Genomic DNA, 24,955 nt, shown 5'->3' with positions numbered 1-24,955 from the left:
CCTGACTGAATATTGGCGGGAAATAGCTGAGGAGTTAGAAAACTTTCTTCTGTCGCATGTCATTTCTCTGGTTCATACATTTTCTGATACTGCTGGTACGTAACACACTGGTTCATCATAGTATACCAGCTATTCGATCCCTACTCTGACGCGCTGTTTTGAATGAGCAGTGTGCACTCTTAAGGCAGAGGGTCACTTAGTAGTAGTAGTAGTAGTAGTAGTAGTAGTAGTAGTACCTGGTCAAGAATTACAACTGAGGCATATTCCAAATTATAGCACCACAGTTCACTAAATAACTCAAAATTCAACTCTGAAAAGAGCCGTTTCTTAAAAAAAGAGCTTTTTCCACTTCACTTTTATTAAATTCTACATTCATTTTATTCACATTAGCAGTGCAGAGGGGCTCCTCTGGCTTGGAGAAAATAATTGCTTCCAAGTCAGATATTTTTCCACCGCCAGTGCAGTGAATTGAGATTTTCCGACTCATCGGGTACTCCTAGGAAACAGGGCAAAGTTTATGCCCTGGGACTCTCCACTGTTCGAATCCCCCCCACGAAAAAAGACTAAGAGTGTTCACGGTTCATTGCTGTCTGCGGCCTGGTCATTCCAGCTCTGGAACTTTGGACTGTTAGATCGGCAGCGTAGTACTGTTCGTTAAAAGTGAGAAAATGAGTGGTTTTTCATTTGATCAAGTATTTCATGTGAAATCATTGCTTTTACTCGAGCCATTCCTACTGACGTCATTGTAATGACCTATGTTCATTTCAGTTGGGAAAACCGCTAAAACAGTCTTTCTGAGGATGTAAAAAGTCAGGTGGAGAGTGAGTGTCTGCCATTATAATGCAATTCCCCAACCTGATTGTGACTGATGGTAGGCAAGTGGGCCTACCATTACAATGAAAATTCTCTAACGCAATCTTTATATGAGAAAAGACGTTTGGTGATTTCTCCATCACGTTTCTAGGGTAACGTTATGAGCTATGCAATTCAATACAGTTTTGCTCACAACGTGTACTCGACCTAACCTACAATTCTGTATACAATGTAGAATTCTGTAGCGAAGCACGGGTACATCAGCTAGTCATAATATATAACATTCATTTCCGTGTTGACGTTTGACTTACATGATAGGAATCAGTCTCTCCAAGAGAATCAAAACTAGTCTTAATTTATTGAAGGTATAAATGATACACATTATATGAAGTGTTGAATGGTGGAACATCCCTCAACTGATTCCTATCATATGACTTAAAACAGTTGATTTATACTGCACATGGATGTAGCTCAAGCTTTCCTCTACAAGACTGCAGCATAAGTAATAACCAAAATGATGTAATAAGTTGGTAAAATTCATATATTCCTTGGATAGGTGACCCCTGATGAGGAGTGTAACAGAAATATTTATTTGTCGGGCCGCTTCCAACACAGGAGCACAAAGGGTTTAAGTACCAACTGGTCCTATACTCTGTACACTTCTCTTGTGGAACATCAAGAAGTATAATGGGGAGGCAGTTAATTAAAACATACATACATACACACCGGGTGGTCCACCAGCCCCGTGCGATCCAATTATATGCATCCCTTCACTTTTACTACAATTCTGAAAGCTGTCTAAATTGGGGTAAGTTAACGAGATGTGTGTTTACGGGCTAGAAAACAGCAGGAATCGTGAGCGCCACTATTAATTCATTATAGGTACCTCGAATGAACCCGTAAAATGAGTGCAGATATGCAGAACACGTACTTTAAAACAGGAGGTGGATGCACAGACCGGGAGCACCGTGCTCTATAGTATGGGAAATGGACGCCGTAGGTCAAGTGTCGCAGTAGCTCACATGGGCGTGTGGGGAGATATGTGATAGTGGACAGTGCTCGAGGTAGGAGGTTCGAATCCCAGATAATAATTTTTTTAACAGCCATTTGCCTGGGATGTGACTACTTGATAGCTTCCTAGGACTGATTTGTTCATTTGACCCTGAAAAGGACCGTTGGTATGGAGCTGGGTTGGTAGAGGCTAGGAAACGTGACAGGATTTCAGTTACCCATGTCATTTAATGCAACACCTGCTCGAACTGACGACCTCTGTGGTCGATACAGAGCTGCGCGCGATATTGTAAGGACCATCTGGCCCGTTGCAACATCTCTGGTGAAACGGATCGGCATGCCTCGGTGATAAGCTGTCTAAGGTGACAAGGACTGGCTGGCTCCTGTGCATACACCAGTTGTTGTACTGGCCTCACAGAAAAAAATCCAGGGGCATAAGATCAGGCAATCTGGCAGGCCAGTGGACAGGTCCTCCCCTTCCTACCCATTTATCAGGATACGTCGCATAGAAATGGTTCTGGAAGACCACCGCCGCGTGCGGTGGAGCTCCGTCATGTTGAAACCATATACTGCAGCAGTCAAGGAATGGCACATGTTCTAAAAACAGTGGTAGTTCATCTTGGAGAAACTGCAGATAGCGTTGGCTGGTCAGATGGCCCTCAAAGAAATGGGGACCAATGAGATAATCACCCATGATTCCATACCATATATTCACGCCCCGCTGTACAGTACCTGAAAAGCTGTCTGTTGCACCCAATGGAGATTATCCACACTCCAGTAATGTATATTATGGTGATTAATGGTTCCATTGTTGTGGAATCGTGCTTCGTGCATAAATAAGATAATCGCTATAAAAGCAGCATCAGTGTTCACATGCTGTAGGATCCATTGACAGAACACCACCCGGGCATCTAAATCATGACCATGGAGCTCCTGGTGTAAGTGCAGATGGTATGGATGAAACCGGTGGGTATGCAATATCCGCATAAGACGCTCGGCTGATGTTCGTCTCCTGTGCAATGGCCCGTGTACTAGCATGAGGGTTACACCGGATAGCGTCAAACACGCTATTGTCAGCAGACGTCATGGGATGATCTTGAACAGGCCGTGTCCTTCCCAGGAGTGCAGTATCCAGTACTCGGGAGATTGTGGGTTCGAACCCCACTGTCGGCAGCCCTGAAAATGGTTTTCCGTGGTCTCCAGTTTTCACACCAGGCAAATGCTGGGGCTGTTCCTTAATTAAGGCCACGGCCGCTTCCTTCCCAGTCCTAGCCCTTTCCTGTCCCAATCTGTGTCGGTGCAACATAAAGCCAATAGCAAAAAAAAAGAAAATTGCAGTATCCCGCAGTCGTCTTTCCACACTCCGAAATGTTATGCCCGTCGATTGTCATCTATCCAGATAGCGTTCTTGGCACAGGCGTTGTACCTGGTATGCATTCTGTCTAGCTTCTCCATAGATAAGTAACATATCCACATACTCGTCGCTGGAATACATATCGAGGCAGTGAATAAACTTAGTGTTGTGAATTGCTTAGAAGGAGGGGAGTTCTCGCAGCTACATACTTGCCTGCCATTGCTTTTTTTTTTTTTTTTTTTTTTTTTTTTTTCGTTCCAATGGGGCATACTTTTTCCTACCTGTGGTCTACGAAGCTTGGAACATGTACGACGTAGCTAACTGGCCACAGACCATCATCTCCGCATCCTCTTCCAACCCAGCACTATACCCATTGCAACGATACATACGGTCTTTTACAGGGTCAAGTAAACAAATCAGTCCTTGGAAGCTATCAAGTATGGAACCTTACCACATCCCAGGCAACTGGCTGTTAAAAAAATATTCTTATTTGGGATTCAAACCTCCTACTTTGAGCACTGTCCACTATCACATATCTCCCCGCCTGCTTGCCATGTGAGTTACTGCGACACTTGACCTACGACGCCCACTTCCCAGCCTATACAGTACCGTGCTCCTGGTCTGTGCGTCCACCTCCTGTTTTAAAGGAAATGTTCTGCGTATCTCTACTTGTTTTACGGGTTCATTCGAGGTACCCATAATTGGCGCTCACGATTCCTGCTGTCTTCTAATACGTAAACACAAATCTCGTTATATTACCCCAGTTTAGGGAGAGGGGCTGACATCCTTCAGAATTGTAGTAAATGTGAAGGGATGCATAAAACTGGATCCCAAGGAGCTGGTGGACCACCCGGTATATTATTATTCTTTATCAAATAAATGTCAAAATGAAAGCAAATATGGTTTTCTGTGAATCTTTTAAACGTACAACATTCCTGTAATTTTTTTCGTGCATTGAAGTTTTCATGCACTTCCGTACCTTTTTGTGGTTTAACGTCACATTAACACATCGAAGGTTTTCAGTGACACAAGAATGGGAGAGGGCATAGATTGGTAAGATAGCGGTCGTGTCCTTAATTAAAGTATAGCCCCATCACTTGCCTGGTTTGAAAATGGGGAAACCATGGAAAACTACCTTCAGGCCTGCCAAAGGTGGGATCTCCCAAATGCAAGTTCACAGCTATGTGCCCCTAACCACAAGGCCAACTCACTTGGTCCTTACATATTCATGCGTTGGACATTCAAATTTGTCATCTTCATCACCAGTTTCTCTGGAGTCAGTACTTTAATTCTCCACCATTTTATCCACAGTTTCATTATCTTCATTTTTGTCATAGTGGCGCTAGAGTCTTGTATGTGGCCAGAAACTCTTCCAAGTTTACTTCTCACTTCATAGATTTTGGGGCCGGGCGAGTTGGGCGTGCAGTTATGGCCATGCAGTCGTGAGCTTTCATCCAGTAGATAGTGGGTTCGAACCCCACTGTCAGCAGCCTTGAAGATGGTTTTCCGTGGTTTCCCATTTACACCCAGGCAAATGCTGGGCCTGTACCTTAATAAAGGCCACAGCCACTTCCTTCCCACTCCTAGGCCTTTTCCATCCCATCATTGCCGTAAGACCAATCTGTGTCGGTGCAATGTAAAGCAACTTGTAAAAAATATATATATATAGATTTTATGTTAATTACGGGTTTTGAAGAAATTCTACCTTTTCCAATTTCTGAACCTTTGAGCCTTAAAACAAACACCTTTATACTATTCTCCTATCCACACAGCGACATCATCAGGAGATTGTGTTTGATAGTTGTCAGTGCGTAGTCTTATCACTTACGTGCAAAATTCCACTTCAGAATTTTTACGACACTCATATCCATTGCTTACATTAGGTTGCAAGAAGTCCGATCGAATGTTACTAAAGCAAACTTACGTAAGGGTGTGCTGTACAAATTCTCCAGGAACAGTTTAGTCATCAAATAAATTGATTGATCAATCAATCACCACTGACCTTCATTTAGGGCTGTCATTCAGATGGCAGATTCCTTATCAGTTGATTCCCTAGTCTTTTCTTAAATGATATAAAAGAAGTTGGAAATTTATTGAACATTTCCCTTGAATTATTCCAATCCCTAATTCCTCTTTGTGTAAAATATTTGCCCCAACTTATCTTCCACAGCACATAACCTACCAACATCTACAGAACTACTCAACATAATAAAAAAATGTAAATTTCACTCTTTCTTCCTCACCCCTCTTTTCCCTAATGGCAGCTGTTGGCGGAACTGTGGAGGATCAATCCAGTCTTCAGGCTGAATACCCAACATACATACTTTCTTCCTCATCTACCTCACACAGTACATCCTAACCCACTAGTTTTTCAGTTTCAAGGGGCAATTATTCTACCATAGCACCGCTATGTGTACAAGGACAGCTCCATCTTATGCCAAATTCTTCATGGGAAAACTTGAGAAAGATTTCCTTGCAACTCAACCTCTCCAGCCCCTAGTCTATTTGAGGTTTATTGATGGTATCTTTCTCCTATGGCACCATGATGCAAGCCTACTTGAATCATTCCTGCACCACCTCAACTCGAATTACATTGTCTGTTTCACTTGGCTCGCATTTGGGTGATAGTGAGTTCCAACCCTACTGTCATCAGCTGTTTTTTCATGGTTTCCCATTTTTCACTCCAGGTAAATACTGCGGCAGTACCTTAATTAAGGCCACGGCCACTTCCTTCCCACTCCTAGCCCTTTCCTATCCCATTGTCGCCATAAGACCTATCTGTCGGTGCGATGTAAAGCAAATTATTTTTAAAAAATCACTTGGCAGATCCTCCCCCACATCTCTCACTTTCCTTATTGTTGACCTCCACCTGCCGGATGACAGAATCGACACCTCCGTACACATCAAATGCACCAACCATCAGCAGTATCTCCATTGTAACAGTTTTCACCCATATCACACTAAACGATCTCTTCCATTCAGCCTGGCCATCCAGGGCAAACAGATTTGTTCAACCTGTAAAGCCTGTGCCTCTTACAACAACAACAACAACAACAACCTGTGGAAGGTGTTTACTGCTAGGGATTACCCCCACCCAATTGGTTGACTACCAGATCTCCCAGGCCATGAACTCTGTCCCCAGACTTCCTAAACAACCTAAGCCTATACCCTTCATTTCCATGGGTCTTCTGGGTCTACACAAAATAAATCACATTTTAAAACAAGGATTCTATCTGCTCTCATCCTCACCCCGCACCCGAGATCATCTTCCAAGAAGCCTCACAGTCATTCTCAGGCATCCACCTAACCTCAAAAACATTCTCAATCATTATGAACCACTGCATCGTGACATGCAAACATAATTTGGGGTAAACCACTAAGAAAACTTTAAATACTAGCATTGAAATAAACGGTGAGATAAATTGTAGAAAGCATTGTGATGTTTGGAACATCACAGTATGTACAAAATTATTAAACTGTGTAATTAATTGAAAAGATGTATATATTTAATTAATTTTTAATTATTATGTTTATATATAGGTTTTTTTAGTCATCCATTTCACATCATCATATCATTTCTTTATATCACGGCTATAACGTATTCTCAATGAACGACTTCTTGAGTAAGGTATTACAACATAACTCATATTAATAGCTTGCAGTAAATTTCCAGTAGCCGAGGTCAGGTGACCGGACTCACCATGCTAATTTTAGCCCATTACCAGGAAAAAGATATCATCAAGCTTGCAAGAGTCGTTACCCCTTCCATACTCTGAAGAGACAGTTAAAGCCCTGTTAATGCCTACTTTTCGAAGTTTGCTTCATGACGCTTTGATTGCCCAGGAAAGTTTAACCTATGTGAATGGACGTTATGGAACAAGATGTTGGATATACAACAATGGATAGGAGAAGGGATAGCACATCATCTTACTGGACCATGTGATGTGGTATATGGAGGGAGATTTTTAGAGCCTATATACATCAACAACAAGAGCTGGAGAGGGCAATCCTATTGGTCAATTCTATTCTATCATTACATCGGAGGAGGGCTGTATGTCTTGACATCGGATAAGGTCTTAACTGCTGAAGATCTTAACTTAGTTCACTTCGAATCTGAGTAGAGCACTATTCAAAATTACTCTCATTGAGACCTGATTATCTCAGTGACGAGAGTTAGTCAATGAGAGACCGGTTTTGACTGGTATAGGACAGGAGAAATTTTGTTATGTAGTTAGTTATGCTACAATTCTGTAATACAGAAGAATGCAAGTGTGTTCTCTCCATGAATGTAACCCAAGATGGTTTTGCTATTGAAATTGGGACTCATTACAACTTTATGTGAGGAGTACTGTAGGAAGTGTTAAGTCAGGAAAGTCATTGTTCAGTTAGTGAGCCATGCATGAATCAGAAATAGGACTGGTACCTACAACGAGAGATGACAACGCCAGCACGAGAGGTCCATCAAACATCAGCTGCTACATAGATAACAGAGCCTACAAATGGTGAGCTAATGGCATAAATTACTGCAAGTCTCCACGCAATAGTTCAGTTTGTTAAATTTGATTTCATTCCATTTTTCTTTTGCTTCCATAAGTTCAGAGTTCGTAAATACGCCGTCACGTTTTTCATCCCAATAAATAGTTACTTAATTGGTTATTGCAGAAATTCTTATTAACGATCCTTAATTTCCAAGTTAGGATGTACTTAATGGTTAGTGTTCCATCACCCCACCTCTGGGAGTATTTAGAGTCTCATTACCTATTATTATTAATTATGTCCGCCTCCGTAGCGTAACGGTTAGTGTTATTAGCTGCCGTCCTCGGGGGCCCGGGTTCGATTCCCGGTACTGCCAGAAATTTAAAAATGGCAGGAGGGCTGGTATATGGTTGAAATGGTACATGCAGCTCACCTCCAATGGGGGTGTGCCTCAAAAGAGCTGCACCACCTCGGGATGAGGACATGAGTTTACTTTATTATTAATTATCAACTATCGTCTTCAAGCCATAAGTTTGAAGGCTGGCACCCATAGGATATTGCTTATGGAGCAGTATATGAGCAAGTATGTATTTATATTTAAATTAAAGTGACCCAGCACGTCACATATTGTCACACATCTGTTGGCTAGAGTGGGTACGTCACAGCATTACAACCCATGGATGTACAATAGGCCTAGTTTCACTGCCGCCCTCATAATCTAGGAGAAATTTTGGCAGAATTTTAGAAAGGTCTCGCCATAATACGAGTAAAATTTACAATATGTTCCATGATGACGGGAACCTTATGAAGCTTTGAAACGAGTAAAACACTGTAGTCGTAAGAAAGAAATCTCTCCCCCTACCTTCTTTGGTTTAGGTCACTGCTGAAGTTGAAATGGCAGGAGAAGATGCTGGAGTGTAGAAGCATAGTGAAGTTCTAGAGCTTCATAAGTAGATAGCAGTTCTCCTCTTGAACTTGGCATGATACGACAGATGAAAAATGATTGGAGAGAAGCAGTATTTATATGATTCCTGCGGAAGGCATTGCCAGGAGCGTAGAGGTAGAGAGAGGGGGAAAAGGAACACACTAAAAGGAACGTGATGTAAGAAGCGATGACATAACCAACTCTGAGAAGCATCTGGCATCCGCTGGTAAGATATGGGTGGAAGTGGAGTGTAGGAGTATTGATATTCAAAGGAGAACATGAAAAATGGAGAGTCTCGGAGGAAATTAAGAAATGTGATTTGCAAAGGGGTTGAAGAAATGTGATTTGCAAAAGGGTGGAATGTAAACATGTTTCATTACAGATCTATATACAGTAGAACCTCGATAATTCGAAATCAGTTAATTCAAAATCCCGCCTAATTCGAAGAAGCTCTCCTTCCCGGAAACATGAGATACAGTTTTGCATGTTATTTCAATTGTTTAATTCGAAATACGGATAATTCGTAATTCGATGTACAATGTCGGCCCCATTACCGAAATTCAGACTTTTAATTCGAAACTGCCTTTACATTTTAAAACAATAGTATGTTACAGAGTAATTTCAACTCGAAATTTATCCGCTCCGCGTCATAATAGAACGCGCTTTCCGGAATGTGGAGGGGTAGCTTTCCACACTTACACTCACTTCGGTGGGTCTACAGTGCACTTCATGATTGCTAAGTTGAATGAAATCGGAATTCTTTTGTATTCAACCTTTTAAGGAACGCCGTAATATCACGCAACAGGCAGTGTGCCGGGAAAAAAGAATCCGCGAACACTGGCGATACTGACAGTTGACGAAAAAACGTGGCTCATGTAATAAATTCGTAGGCACCGAACAATATTGTCATTGCTGGTGAAACTGCATTGCTTTATTTTAATGCGAACCCAAATGGTCTTATGGTTTTAAAGAAGAAATTGCCAGCCGGGAAATCGTACAAGTGTGAGGTATAGGGGTCATAGTAGTGCGTTGCAATGCACATGGAAGCGAGATACTTTATCCCCTCGTCATAGGAAAGTTCGATAAGCCACAATGTTTTAAGAGCGTCGGGCACTTTCCATGCCAGTACAAAGCATCTATAATAAAAATGCAAACAGTACAGAAATCCAAAAAATAATGCATTTGCACAGGGGAACCGGCATAATTTATCCTCGTCTTTGAATTGTGCGATTTTTTTTTCTTTCGTTGCGTGAGGTTATGTTTGTCAGTGATTTATCCAAGTGCATTATTTGAACATTGTAAATGCACCTTGTTGGATACATTTCGGAAATAGTTTTTTCCATGGCATTTGGAAGGTTTAAACTGTGAATCGAGGTGATTGCATGTATTAATGGATCTTAGAATACTTTGTGACGCGGCAAGTGTTTACATTTCTGAAGTACGAGAGAAGTGCCATGGCGGGAAATCGTACAAGGATAGTGTCAAAGAAAGGTTCGATTTTAAGGGCATCGGGTACTTTCTGTGTAAATACAAGGCATCTAAAATGCATACAGTATAGTAATCCAATTAGTAAAGCACTTGCACATGGGAGCCAGCATAGATTTCTCCTCGTCTTTGAACGTGCTTTTTTTCCTTTCTTTCGTTGCGTGAGGTTATGTTTAGCAGTGAGATATCCGAGTGCATTATTTGAATACTGTAAATGCACCTTCTTGGATACATTTTGGAAATAGTTCTTTTTTCATGGCTTTTGAAAGGTATAAACTGTGAATCAAGGTTAACTGCATGCAGTAACGGGCCTTAGAATACTTTGTAACGCGGCAAGGGTTGGTACTTCTGAATTGCGAATTGGCGGTTAATTCAAAATCACGTAATTCGAAGTCTGATTTTTTTAGTCCCAATGACTTCGAATTAACAAGGTTTTACTGTAGTATCTATTATCTGTTTTTGAATTGTATAGACCTACTTGACAAAGTAATTACAGAGTGGCACCAAAAAATGCAAGACATAGACAGTTTACAAATGGGATACATGAACAAATTTAAGTCAGTTGCCTAGCCTTCATGGATTACAATGAATGATGAAGCTGGGAAGGAGAAATGAGCTCATTAGGTAGATGTGGACATTGTACTTGTCCTTTTGTGTTTTCTTTCTCTCCCTCTCCATCTCCCCACACTGACCTGCCATTGTCTCTTTCCTGTTACGTATTCCTTTTGTTGTTTCCGTCTTTCCATATATGACTTGAATTGCACTTGTTTGTTCCTTTCCATTAACTACCAGCCAAATAATGTTCTTCGAGACCAAGAGAACTACAGTACACTGGTATCAGGAGGTGAAAAAGAATCTAAAAGAAATAGGAATACAAGGTACTGGTAGGGAAGCCTACCAATCTACAATCACAAACACCAAGAATTTCCAAGAAAAGGTTAGATTCCAAATTCAACCACCTCTGACAGAAGAAAGAAGAAGAATGCAAAATGAAAGAAATCAGGAGTACTGGATGTGAATCAATGCGTGGAAGTAGCTGAAATGGAATTAATGTGGTCCACAGTTGGCCTAAATGATGATGATGATGATGATGATGATGATGTTGATGATGATATTAGAATACTGGTTATTTTTTCATTAAATACTTCATAGTTCAAAATGGAGGGTACAGTTGATGGAAAATATTATATTGACTATTTACAGACTTTGATCAGAAGCAGAAGAAGAATTCTGTGTAGCTGTTGTTAACGTGATGTAGCCCTTTTAAGATAGGCCCTTTGAAAAGAGTGGGTGACATCTGCCATCTATGAGAAGCAGTGCTAATGTGGTGGAGCACAGTTGTGTGCATGCGTGTGCACGTGCGCACAGTCAAGTAATGATGGGAACATCGCAAATACCCAGGCCCTGAGCCAAGGGAATTGACTGTTTAAGATTAAAATGCCTCAGACTGGCTGGGAATCAATCCCAGACTCTGAGGACTGAAGGCCAAGATGTTGACCACTCAGTCATGGAGGCTGCCTGGCAAGTAAATTTGTGCCTTCTTATTCCTAGGTGTGGTACAGCTCTTTCCGGGCACACCCCCAATGAAGGTGAGCCTATGTATGTTTATAACCGCATACCAACCCTCCTGCAACTTTCAGTCAGTGGCCGTACCAGGAATCGAATCTGGACCTCTGTGAGCAGCAGCTAATAGCACTAATCATTACAAGATGGAGGAGAAAAATCAGTTTGACCACAGTAAATTAATACATATTGACAATAAAATATTATCACTGTTACTTTCAACTAATACATGTGACTGGTTTTAACTGCATTTCTCACTATAATTTCTTGTGAATTTGAAGCAAATACAAGTTCTTTTACAATAATATTTTCCATCATAGCAGTGATTGAGCATTAATGCTACCGTATTACAGAAATGTTGAACATGCACAATGTAACACAATGTTACAATAGCTATAACTTGTCACCCCAAACACAGTCAAGTTACTGGCTGAGGTGATACAGAACGCCCTGGTATCTTGAAACTGACAGGCCCAACCTGTGCATGCAACTATGAAGTGTTCACTGAGCTGTATTGTGAGAAACCAGAACAGCCCAGCCACAATACTGTACATGCATGTATTGCAGGAAGTAACGGTATGGTCTTCCTAAGGAGTAGTTTGGAATGGCGAATGATATTAACACAGAATGACCTGCACACGAGAGTATTCAGATGTTGAAATTTGGGAGATAAAACAGCAGAGAAGTGTACCATTTGTCCATTTTTACTGGGTGTGCACCAGTCATCAAGCACACCTGCAGGAATCATCCCTGATGGATACAGCAGCATGTATTACATGAGGTGTGCGTGGAACTATGAACAGACTGCAACACATCTACTGTTGATATTTTTCTCTTTGTATGATAGTGTTGAAAAAGTCTATAGTTCATAATAAAATTGACTTTGGTCACTTTTCCACACATGTTCCTTAACATTGTGTTCGTCTTAATAAACTTATTCACATCTTCCACAGATTTTTATTTCTTTTTATGGTCTTGAATTTCTTTCCGAGCTATGAAAAGTAGTGATGTCTAGAGGAACTATATTCATATGTGAAGTCACTGATGAAATGCAAAAGAAAAAAGCTGTAAAATTTTCCAGAGTAATTTCTCTAGCAGCTTTGCGAGCCCGTGCTGTATGTGCCAGTAGTGGACTACTGAGCTATAGTCTCTTACTCAGTCGACCGGTGCTATTGCAGACTTTTACAGTTTTGATGTTTTACTTCTCTTGAAGTGCCTGGTTCTTGCCTTTTTTGAGTCGCACTTTATCACGTGGTGTCTTAATACTTGTGTGTTGGTTTGTATTCACTTTGACTTGTAAGTCCTCCTTTTGCTGAAGATGAAGTACCATCAGAACAGCTGGAACTGTCATTCCCCAAGTGCAATTTCTTCTCTTCCATCACAAACACTATTCCTTTCCAATGTGTCTATGCATTTCGGTTACTTTCCTTTGATTTTTTTTTTTTCTAGCAGCTTTAAGTCGCCCTTTGATATTTTTGCATTATGATATCATATGATATGCATGCAAGCTGTTCATCCTCCACTCCAGTTAAGTTTTTCACATTCAGATGTATAAATTTGACATACTTTTTCTCCCAGCAGCTTAACGACAGTCATGGGATTAATGGTTTTAGCCCACTCATGTGTGATGTTATGTGCATTTACTTACCAGACTGTGCAAATGTCTAGCTCGTACTTTAGAGAAAAGAGGACTTATGTCTGTGGATTGTTAAGAAGGAAGCCATGCTTTTCATTGTCGACTCAGTTAAATGTAACTTAAAAGCTATCCAGTCTGTCGAACACACAAGTTAAATATAAATATTACACTAAAACATATAACATAGGACAGGTTTTTCTCCGGGTACTCCAGTTTTCCCTGTCATCTTTCATTCCAGCAACACACTCCAATATCATTTCATTTCATTAATCATTTATCAATCACTGCCCTGAGGAGTGCGACAGGCTTCGGCAACCGGCACATTTCCTATCCTCGCCGCTAGATGGGGCTTCATTCATTCCATTCCTGACCCGGTCGAATGAACAGGCTGTGAATTTTCAGCATACTTTATAAAAGCACTTTATTAAATAAGGAATAAAAATAGTGTGTATTATTAAGCAAGGAATAAAAATAGCATATATTACATCTTCCATTCCAGGACATCTTCCAGTTTGAGACCTCTCTCCTCCACAACTGATTTCAGTGTGTCTATCCAGCGTTTCCTTGGCCGTCCCCTTGGTCTTTTTCCTTGGACAGTAAGGTCGAAGTATTTTCTGGCAGCTTTCTCTTCATTCTCATAATGTGCCCGTACCACTGAAGTCTACGCTTCTATACTACATTTGTTAAGGAAAATAGAGTCTGACAGGGATCAGTTCTCAGTGTCACTGTTCGCGACTGCCATAAATGGTATTGTCGCTACTGCTGGTTCAGCAGTAGTACAGTCACTATATTTAGATGATTCTGTATTATAGCTCACAAAATATGGCAGTCACAGAGCGACAGTTACAGCAAGCTGTTAGGAGAGTGGAACAGCGGACCTTAGAACATGGCTTTCTGTTTTCAACTGCAAAGATCTCTATTGTTCACTTCTGCCGGAAGTGCACTCTTCACCCCCATCCTGAGCTTCATTTAAGCAGGATCGCTCTTCCTGTAGTTTACGCATACAGATTTCCTGGGCTCCTTTTTGATAGTACATTATCGTGGGAGCCACAGGTGTGTCATTTAAAAGTTAACCTTTTAACTGAGTATTATTCAAGTGCTTGGTGTAACCTGGCCTGTGTATTTTTTCAGCAGATTGTTGTTAGAAGTAACACGGCAGGATAGGCATAAAAGTTAGTAATATCATTAATATCATTCATGTGTGATACAAAAAGTAAAATAAAGGAGTTTTAATTAATTTTAATGTTAGAGAAATGTTCAACCATTTTTACATTAACTGCAAGGTCATTTACCTGGTTGGAATTTGAGAGTTTGGCCCATATTTTACAGCCAAAAGTTGAAACAGATAAAAGCAAGGGATATTTATAAATATCATATCGTGCATGTGACATTCTGAACCATTTTTCATTAACTGCAAGGTCATTTACCTGGTTGAAATTTGAGTGTTTTGTTCATATGTCAATACCTAAAATTAAAACAAATGAAAGAAAGGAATATTTACAAATTACACATCATGCTAGTGACATTGTGAAAGATTTTACATTAACTTCACGGTCAGTTACGTCATTTACCTCACTAGAACTGTAGTGATTTATCTCAGAGATAATTTTTGAAAAGTAAGGGGTTGCGATACTTTCCTGTTTTGAGAAGTACATACTGTTTTCTGGCTTATGAACTATTCCCTGCAGCTTTAGAAGTCCAATTAAAGTTTTTATCTCAGTTGGATTTGTATCCACCCAATCTCTCGCTCGTGACCATGGTTTCAAGTTCGGATGGGATTCTAAAATCTGTTTAGCATACACATTGGCCTGTTCTGCAATAAGTTGAAACATATCATCACCTATGAACTGTTCAGAATATTCCAACACATTGGATTCATTGTCGAAGTCCACATTTACTCCATTAGCACCAGAAAATACGAATTTCTGACGTGAAACACCACGCAGCGGGAAAGGTTAAAACATGTCTAGCACTTTGTCTTCATCCGATTCGTCATGTTGTTCACCTTATTCTTCATTCTCATTCTCTGAATCACTTTCACTATCAGACTCGCCTTCATCTGTTTCAAACCACTCATCTTTGGATTTCTGAGAAGATAAATTGTCACAATAATTCTCTAATTGAATAATCTCGTCTTCTTCGAGCGTTTCGAACTTACAGTTTGGACTAGATGCTTCCATATTTGGCCTACTGCGGACAAGTAGCACCGCACAGTTGTAAAATAAAAACAAATAATCTTCAAGTAGCGTGACGTGATATTTGCTGTCATCGAGCAGGAAAAACATAATTTAAGGCGACAATACACGACGCGGCAAAGTAGCTCATCATACCCAGGAGATATTCGCGATAAAAGACGAGTACGTATGTATTTGTCATGCCCATTACCCTGTAACATTCAGCGTATGAATATATATGCCATGCCCAGTTAAGAGGTTGAATGTGCTAAGAAGCTGAATATTTTGAAGTTTCTTGTATCACTTTTTCAAGGACGCAGTTGAAGAGTAATGGTGAGAGTCCATCTGCTTGTCTTACTCCCACTTCGATTTCAAATAGATCTGAGGTTTCCCCCCATGAATTTAATCTTGGACTTCATGTCTGTCAGTGTCTGTTTCATGATTGCAAGTGTTTACATGCCTAAACCTTGTTCTTTCAATATTTGGAAGAGTGATTTGCGATCAACTGAATCATAGGCTTTTTTGAAATCAACAAATGTGCAGACTAAATTTTTGCTACAAATTCTCTGATGTCTTAGGATTAGCTTTAGGTTCAAGATTTGCTCTGGACACAATGGGCCTGGGCTGAATCCTGCCTGATGTTCTCCAATTTTGTTGTTGTTGTTGTGCTTGATCAAGAAGACATTGGGATAGAATTTTGTGATTTCTTTTATGGTGTTTGGGCCTGCTGATTTGAGGGCTTCTGCTATGATTCCATCCTCACCCGATGCTTTATTGTTTTGAAGTCTTTTGATCTGTCTTGTAATTTCTTCTTCATCTGGTGGTAATGAATTTGGATTAGTATTTTCAGGTTCTTGTGGGGAAAGTCTTTGTGTTGGTTCTAGACAGTTCAGTAATTATTCTTCAAAATATCTGGTGATTTCCTCGCTGTTTTCTTGGTTGTTTAGTGCCAACTGTCCATTTTCTTTCTTGAAGCAGAGACTTTGTTGTTGATATCCTGCAAGCTTAGTTTTGAAGTTCTTATAGAAATTTCATGTGTTGTTTCTTTCAAATTCTTTCTCAATTTCAAGTAGTTGATCCTTTTCAAATTTCCTTTTGGTCCGTCTGATCAATTGAGCTGCCTCTTTCCTCACTGCCAAGAATGTTTTGTAGTTATTCTCAGTCCTTTTGCTGTTCCAGTTGTTGTATGCCTTCTGTCGAGATTGGATTGCTTGTTCACATTCCTCATTCCATCAAGGGTGTCTCTTCCTTTTCTGCAGAGGAATTAGTGTTTTTGCTGTTGTAATCAGTTTGCTTTTGAGTTGTTGCCAATTTTTTTGCCTCCTTTCTCTCTAATTCTTCTGTGAGGTATGGTCAGATCCTAGTGGGGTGAAATTTTGGGATTAGTGGTTTCTTTTCTTAATCTCTGAGGTTTTAACTGTGGTTTGATTCTTGTTAGGTAATGATCTGAGTCTATGTTTGTACCCCTTCTGACTTGAACATTCATAATTATTTTCTCTGTGGTTTGGATAAGAGATTGCTACATGGTCAATTTGGAATTCGCCGATGAGTGTGTTCAGTGATCTCCATGTCTTTTGTTTTGATGGTTTACTTTTTTTAAGTGTGTTGACATGATTTTAAGGTTGAATATCCTGCAGAGTTCGGCTAATCTTTGTCCATTTTGGTTGGTCACTTTGTGCTGGGAATTTTCATATTGTTTTTCTCTATTTTCTTTCTTTGCCTAATTGTGCATTGAAGTCACCTAGTAAGATTTTGACATGGTTTGGAGGAATTTTGAATACTATTTCTTCTAGAGTTTCCCAGGATTTGTCTTCCTTTTTTTCGGTCTATTTTATTTCCTCATTGATTGGCATGTGTGCATTAATTAGTGTGTATATTTTATTTGCACACTTTACGGTGATTGTCATTAGTCTATTGTTTACAGGTTTCACATTTGTTATTGAGTCGAGTATGTTTTTCTTGATTGCAAAAGCGACTCCTAAAAGTGGTGTGTTTTTGAGAATTTGTGTATCTGTTTTAGGTTTGAAGAGTCTGTAGTTCCTGAAATCCATTGTATTTTCGTCACTCAGTCTTGTTTCTTGTAGTGCCAATATCTGTATTTCTTGTTGGTTTAAGGTTTGTGCTAGTTCATACAATTTTCCTGCTCGTATGTTAGCTGTTCTGAAAAAGGTTTTTTCTGTTTGAGCGAAGTTGGCCAGAGGTCTCCCACTCCCTCTGTTTGCATGTCAGGCCAGACTCCGCAGAATCGAACAGTCTGGTTGTACTGTTCTTGACAGCAGTGGATTGGTTACCACCTAGGGTAAAAGTTTGATTTCTAACACGCCTCATGGTACTTGATTATCACAAGTTTGGGCCATGGTGCAGTTCTTTGGACTGGAGTGGTGAGCTCTAGAACATGAATTTCCAGGTACACCTCTGGTGATCAGACGCTGACCACCTTGCCGCTTACTGCAAGTCAGATGCGAAGTGGATTTGAGTTGCCCCTTCCGTCCTCTCTCCCCTTGGGATATCTCCTCTTCTGCCTTCGAGGATGTTGACCATTTTTCCCTTTTTACCTCAGTTGATCCACAGGTGTTAATTTGGCTATGCCTTATTCACACTTATCCTGCATATCTACAGGAACTTCCCCTATCAGCCATTGGGACGTGCTGTGTCGGGATCAAGAGGCCTCCACCCCAGTGTCTCACGCAGAGTTATGCCTAGCTCTTACTCAACTCAGAGCTAAACCCCCACGCATGCTGACCAGGCACGGATTATTATTATTATTATTATTATTATTATTATTATTATTATTATTATTATTATTATTATTATTATATTTTATTTCATCTCATATCATTAGGGGCGTATTATGAATTGTTGCCTTAGATTCGTTTTTAACCTAAGGTATGATGTGCATATTACTCCTTACTATCAAGCACTGAACTGGTTAAAACCTGGTAAGAGACGTGAATATCATATACCTGTCTTAATACACAAACTTCTGCATAGTAACTCCCCCCAGTATATTTCATCTAAACTTCACTTCTTCCTCTCTTCCTTCCATAACCGTAACACTCGCTCGGGCTCCACTCTAGCTATTCCTCATCACCTTTCTTCTGTGTATAATAATTCTTTTATTGTAACCAGTTCCAGGCTTTGGAATTCCCTGCCAGTAAGTGTTGTCAGGGGCATTGACTCTTTCCATAAATTTAAAATAACTTGCCGAGACTTCCTGTTGAGAGTTACCGATTGAAGTGTGTATATGTGCGTGTGATTCGTAATTGAAAAATTAAAAATGGTTCTGTTAATTTTATATAATGTAAACGTAAGGGTAGTTGATAAGTGTGTAAATTGTGTGTGTGCAAGTGTCTGTGTGAGAGAGAAAAGAGGACTGAATTAACGAGCTAATAAGCTCATAAGCTGCATATTATGTGGGTGTGTAACTGAAACTTAATTATGAAATAGTATAAGTAGTATAATTGAGGCTATTGGTATCAAAATGAGCAATCTCCACCTTCCCGCACTTCACAGTGGGAGTGATTTTTTTATCTAATGCATTTCTATTCACTCTGTCTGGGTGATTTTTGTCTTATATACACAACAGACAGGCTGTGAGCGAGTAATCAAAGAAAACCTGCCATATAATTAATGGTTAATTAGGTATTTTAAATTATATTTCGGAGATTGTCCCTTTTGATATTAACTTTCAGATTTTTGAGGATATTGCTCTTTTTGATACCATCATGCAAGGAAATTGCTCTTTTTGCTAATAACTTACAGAATTGTGACACCTACACTATTTTTTCTTTACACTAGATTGAAATGTCAAGAATGTCACTATAATGTACTGTACCGGTACATTTATTTAAGAGTTAGAAAAGTGATGAATAATATTACCTAGACTGAAAAACGGAAGACCACCAGCACGAAACACATCACTTTAGATTTGCAAACAATCTTAATACCAATACATTCAATATAGGGTACAATAAAAAAATTTAAATTAACATTATCCTTCAAACAGTCAGTAAAAGCAAGGAAGAGAAGTCCGTAAACTAAGGATAGCTGTTATAATAAAGTGCCCTGAGTTTATGATCAGTTCATATGAATATTGACTATACAAGAGTATAGGCTATAAGTCCATTTCTCAATTGAATTTCTACCTGGTAAAAAAAGATTTACTGACTGAATGTTATTGCCACTTTTTTTTTTTTACAACTGATTTCTATCTCCTATGATCGTGAGTCTATTTCCTCGCTTTTGTGGGTGACACAGGTGTCACGTTTTGCGGTAGCATGTCCATCACAGAACACACTGAAGAAAGCTACAGTGTGTTTTGGTAATATAATATGTTCGTGCACGTTCATATACTTTCAAAACACCGAAAATACCTCCAGTATAACTCTAAAACCGAAAAATAGGCATGCGTAAGCAAAACAGTCTCAATTTATAACTCAATTGAACCAATATGACAGCACTCACATGGCGTGAGCAGAAAGAGCTGATTGGTAGTTCTGGAGATTGTCCCTTTTGATACCAACATATGGCGGAGATTGTTCTGTTTGAAAGTCACATTGTACTTTCGTGCTCTGAAACGATGGGATTTTGTTCTTTTTGAAAAATACAAACAGCATAGTTTTATAAACAGCTATGAACACAATACAACGGTATCAGTAACTCATTTCCAACGAACAGTGGTATACCATCATGCAAGGAAATTGCTCTTTTTGCTAATAACTTACAGAATTGTGACACCTACACTATTTTTCTTTACACTAGATTGAAACGTCAAGAATGTCACTATAATGTACTGTACCGGTACATTGAATATAGGGTACAATAAAAAAAAAAAAATTAACATTATCCTTCAGACAGTCAGTAAAAGCAAGGAAGAGGAGTCCGTAAACTAAGGATAGCTGTTATAATAAAGTCAGTGATGTCAGTTCATATGAATATTGACTATACAAGAATATAGGCTATAAGTCCATTTCTCATTGTACTTTCATGCTCTGAAACGATGGGATTTTATTGTACTCCACATCTTGTTGCTAGTTGCTTTACGTCGCACCGATACAGATAGGTCTTATGGCGACGATGGGACAGGGAAGGGCTAGGAGTGGGAAGGAAGTGGCCGTGGCCTTACTTAAGGTACAGCCCCAGCATTTGCCTGGTGTGAAAATGGAAAACCATGGAAAACCATTTTCAAGGCTGCCGACAGTGGGTTCGAACCTACTATCTCCCGAATACTGGATACTGGCCGCACTTAAGCAACTGCAGCTATTGAGCTCGGTCCTTCCTAAATGAGGTTTGATACTGATCACCTACTTTTTGTTGTTGCATCACCAGTGTGTCAAATGCTACGTAATGCTTGCAGGGGTTGCCACAGAACCTTATGAGGTTACCTTGAGATAGAGTTAAGATTATCATAAAGCAGTAGGACCTGGGCTGGATAATGGTGATGAATGATGAGAGGTGAAGGAAAAGAATGAAATGGAGAGTATACATATTTTACCTGTCCTAGCTGCATCGGCTTTGACACTATGCAAGCTGCTGAGTGATGGATGGTGGTGAGTAATGACATTCATATACATTGAACTTGGATGTTATGAAAGGGGTCAGTGGTGCTGCTGTAGCACTTCTAGCTCAGTGAGGAAAGCAATGGCAAATTATTGTACTCTTCGTCTTGTCTAGTACACCTCATTATGGTACTGCTGTTGGTTTTTGTGGTTTCTGTATAACCACAAAACCTTTACAGGTGCTATTTGAGGATGCAACCAGCCCTGGTGTTGATGACTTGACAGACAGACAGACAGACAGACAGACAGACAAGATGTGGACAGGGTTCCACAAACCTGAACCATTTCTACAACTGACAGTAATTTGGAAATTTGCTTCTGCTGTCCATCTCATACAAACACTTTCATGTGTGGCAACTTCTTGCAGTTTTTTAAACTGCAGTCTCGACTTGGTGAATATTCGTTATTTTTTTGCTAATGGCTTTAAGTCACACCGACACAGATAGGTCTTACGGCGACGATGGGATAGGAAAGGCCTAGGAGTTGGAAGAAAGCGGCCATGGCCTTAATTAAGGTACAGCCCCAGCATTTGCCTGGTGTGAAAATGGGAAACCACGGAAAACCATCTTCAGGGCTGCCGACAGTGGGATTTGAACCCACTATCCCTCAGATGCAAGCTCACAGTCGCACCCACTAACCGCAAGGCCAACTCGCCCGGTATATTCGTAATTTCTAGCACAACATAAAAGATGGACTAGGTAGGAAGACAATGCGTCAGAAGTACGCTAGCATTGAAGTGCATTAAAATTGAAACTATAGTGGAAGGTTCACATACTGTTGCAAATATTTCAGTTTCTCCTTCCTACAAAAGTTTGTCTGTAAATTGTAAAAAGTCTGGTATAGAGGATTTATTTGTGTGAGTAACCTTAATTTAGATAAAATTAAAGTAACCTAGGTGTTAGTAAAATCTGCTGTAACTGTATTACCTGAATGTTATTTAATCTGGTTAATGAAACTGAGTTTATGATTTCTGTTAATACAGTTGTGGGACCTTGAAAACTCCAAGGAAATTAGTAAACTGAAGCTTCACAAGTCAAGGGTACGTCATCTTCAGTTTGCCCATCTGGTGACTGGACGTCATGTTCTGAACTCAACACTGCCATTACTTCTAGTCAGTGTAGGTGAGCAAATTGGTTGGTGGGATGTGGGTGGTTTGTTGGCAGTTGCTCGAAGGAAACAGAGGCGGAGTGGAAGCCGAAGACGTGGAAGCAGTTCACCTCTGCCACAGACTAATTCATTTCTCCCTGTTAATATGGATAATGAAGTGGATTTCAGAAAAGAGCTGTCAGAGGTTTGGTTCAATAAAGAAGGTCGTGAAGAGAAAAAGGAACTTCTAGGTTGTATAAAACTACTAGGAACCCATGCACAAAGTATTTCAACATCTCCAGACTTCACAGCCTTTGCAACCATTGATGCTAGTGGTGTTGTCTATTTAATGAAAGTATTAGAGTAATATATTGTATATACAGGAGCAAAGTAGTATGCTCATACGACTGTGTCTTTGTAAAATGCTATCCAGTAAATTACATTGGGAGAGTGCAAATGCATTGAAAAATGCATCCCAATTTTTACAATTCAGAGATATCTAATTATTTCAGTCAAGGGTGAAAACACTCTTGAATTCTAGTCAAGAATATTATTGTTTGAACATGGCTAACTGCTGAATCCTGGAGTGATTTGTAGAAGTGAGTCTGTGTCATTTTTTTTAATTCACTTCACTGATGTTCAGTCCCTAGGAGAATTGTTATAAATCCTCTGAATTGTAGATACAGTGTAATTCATTTTCATGAGATGATTATATTTTTAATTCACATTTTATAAATGTGAAGTTTCTTAAATATTAAGACTAAAGATGATCATTTATTTATTATCTTTATAAAAATATTTTATGCTCAAACTACCCAGCTGCTCCATTAGTGTGTCTTGAAGCAACAATGTCTTATTCTGACTTGATGACTTGCAGGTATAGTAATTGCTCAAATATTGATAGTTCCTTTATAAAGGTTTACATTAGTATTAAAATGAATAGTAAAGAAACCATACATACAAACCTTCCCAGCTGTTGTATCATTTGGAAGAATTGTTACAGTAATAGAAATGATACAGGAAGATTTTGAATCAGGAATAACCTTCAGAGATGTCCAAATTTCCTCATAAGTTTACTATAAATCTCAGATATTCTGCTGACAAGGGAGATATTATATCAGCCTAAGCTCATAATCATTTTAGTTCTCAAGAAGAAATTCTCCCTAGATATAGTAACTTGTTAAGTATGAACAGGATCAATATTTTTGTGAACCATTTTCAGAAAGGGCAGAGAATTAACATCAAGTAACAAATACTTTCATATTGGAAACCAGATTGCTGGTCTCCAGATCCCAAGATTGCAGTTTCATATCTGGCAGAAATAGCCAGGTTTTTGAAGGGAAGAAAGGAGCTCATTCGACCCTTCATGTCATAACGATGTCACCATATAAAAGATCTCTGGCAACACATCCAGTGATCATCAGACAAAATTAATCAAAAATCACAAAGGAACTAATCCATTTCAAGGTCATGAAAGCATAATGTTGTTAATATCACTGTTAGTACCATGAAATGTCTAGTTCACATGCACAATTTTAGCTGCTAATGAAAAAACTTGTCCATAGGAGAACAATGAAAAATTTGCCTTTGGATGGTGCAAAAAGTATTTTGTCGCTGCCAGGACAAAACCTGTGTGAAATATTTTAGCTTAGAACTTTGGCCGGTAAGGTTCTGTCATCTAAGGTGCAATATTGTGTGAATATTGTCAAGGCATTCTCGCTCTTCATAATATATGTGCTGCGAGTCAGTATATCTCCAAAAATATTATCACATATCTACCATTTCATTGCCCTGATTATTTAAAATGGAATGTTAAAGTCGTCATTTGCCGTGAATAATGCCAAAATTCTCGTATATCAAACGGCAGAAAATACAGGTTAAATGATACGGATAAGTGGAATCAAAGTGACTGTGTCTGAGATAAATGTATTAATTTCAAATTGTTAAAATCAACAGAGAGAACAATCGAACACTGAATTGAAATAAGCCACGGTGAAGTTCGAAAGACAAATTTCGTAAAGAAAATAGCGAATTTTAAAGGAAGAATATCAAATTTATTGATAAAACTAAAGATATTACATAATCCTAATGTTGTGCATCTCAAATATACGAGATTTAAAGATATAAGGAGATAAAATACAATTGAGTGTATACTGAGATTGCACTGAAGAATAACGAAAGTTTCTTAGGAAACGCTTTAAGAAAACGCTAAGATTTAAAGCGAATTATTGATGAATTATACGATCCTAAGCTACTATTAACATCATAGAAACTTCTGTAGCAGATCATTTGACATATTTTTCCTTTCAAAACATAGTAATAGTACAAGAAGGCTATGCAACTAAGAAGAAGATGATATTAACATTGTCTTTGGATATGTTTTTCATGCATGTGCTCAAGAACGTCATGATGGCTTGCTAAATCAGAGATGGGATTGACATCTGATGGAATCCAGCCGACTCTTCCCGTAAATACAAGTCCAACTCCCGAGACTCGGAGATGACAGAACCGTAGTTTAGAGAGGAGCATTCCCGAGGAAGGATGAAGCAGCAACTATCTTGGCCCATAAGCACACGCAAAATAAGTTTCATGAATTATTTTTTTTAAATTAATTTTTTTCTGTCTTGTAGTGAGTTGTTGAATGTGATGTATATAAAGAATAGGTCGTTATATCTTCATGAAGTGCTTTAAATATGTAGTTTCAACACGAGTGAATTAATAATGATGTTTTAAGGAAGGTTACAGGTAGTCTTGATGTGTTATGCTAACAGTATTTCAGTTTATTCTCTAAAAGCAATACCAAAGATAGTGAGTTTTGATGAATATGAAGTACGATATAGGTTTATATCAAGTTTTAGGTTACCGAGGTCATAA

The 24,955-nt window shown here is 39.3% G+C and overlaps 1 protein-coding gene across 1 annotated transcript in view; it reads left to right on the top strand.

Annotated features, from left to right (window-relative positions):
- The window catches only part of LOC136866773 (apoptotic protease-activating factor 1), a 279,902-nt gene extending 257,334 nt beyond the window's left edge, over positions 1–22,568 (top strand). The window contains exon 21 of the mRNA XM_067143881.2: positions 21,978–22,568. Coding sequence (XP_066999982.2) covers positions 21,978–22,448 — 471 coding nt within the window. The 3' untranslated portion in view covers positions 22,449–22,568. The remainder of the gene's footprint in view (positions 1–21,977) is intronic.
- The last annotated feature ends 2,387 nt before the right edge of the window (positions 22,569–24,955 follow it).

Source organism: Anabrus simplex, chromosome 3 (assembly GCF_040414725.1).
Source record: "Anabrus simplex isolate iqAnaSimp1 chromosome 3, ASM4041472v1, whole genome shotgun sequence".
NCBI classification, from domain to species: Eukaryota; Metazoa; Arthropoda; class Insecta; order Orthoptera; family Tettigoniidae; genus Anabrus; species Anabrus simplex.
This window is presented reverse-complemented; position numbering and strand designations above follow the sequence as displayed.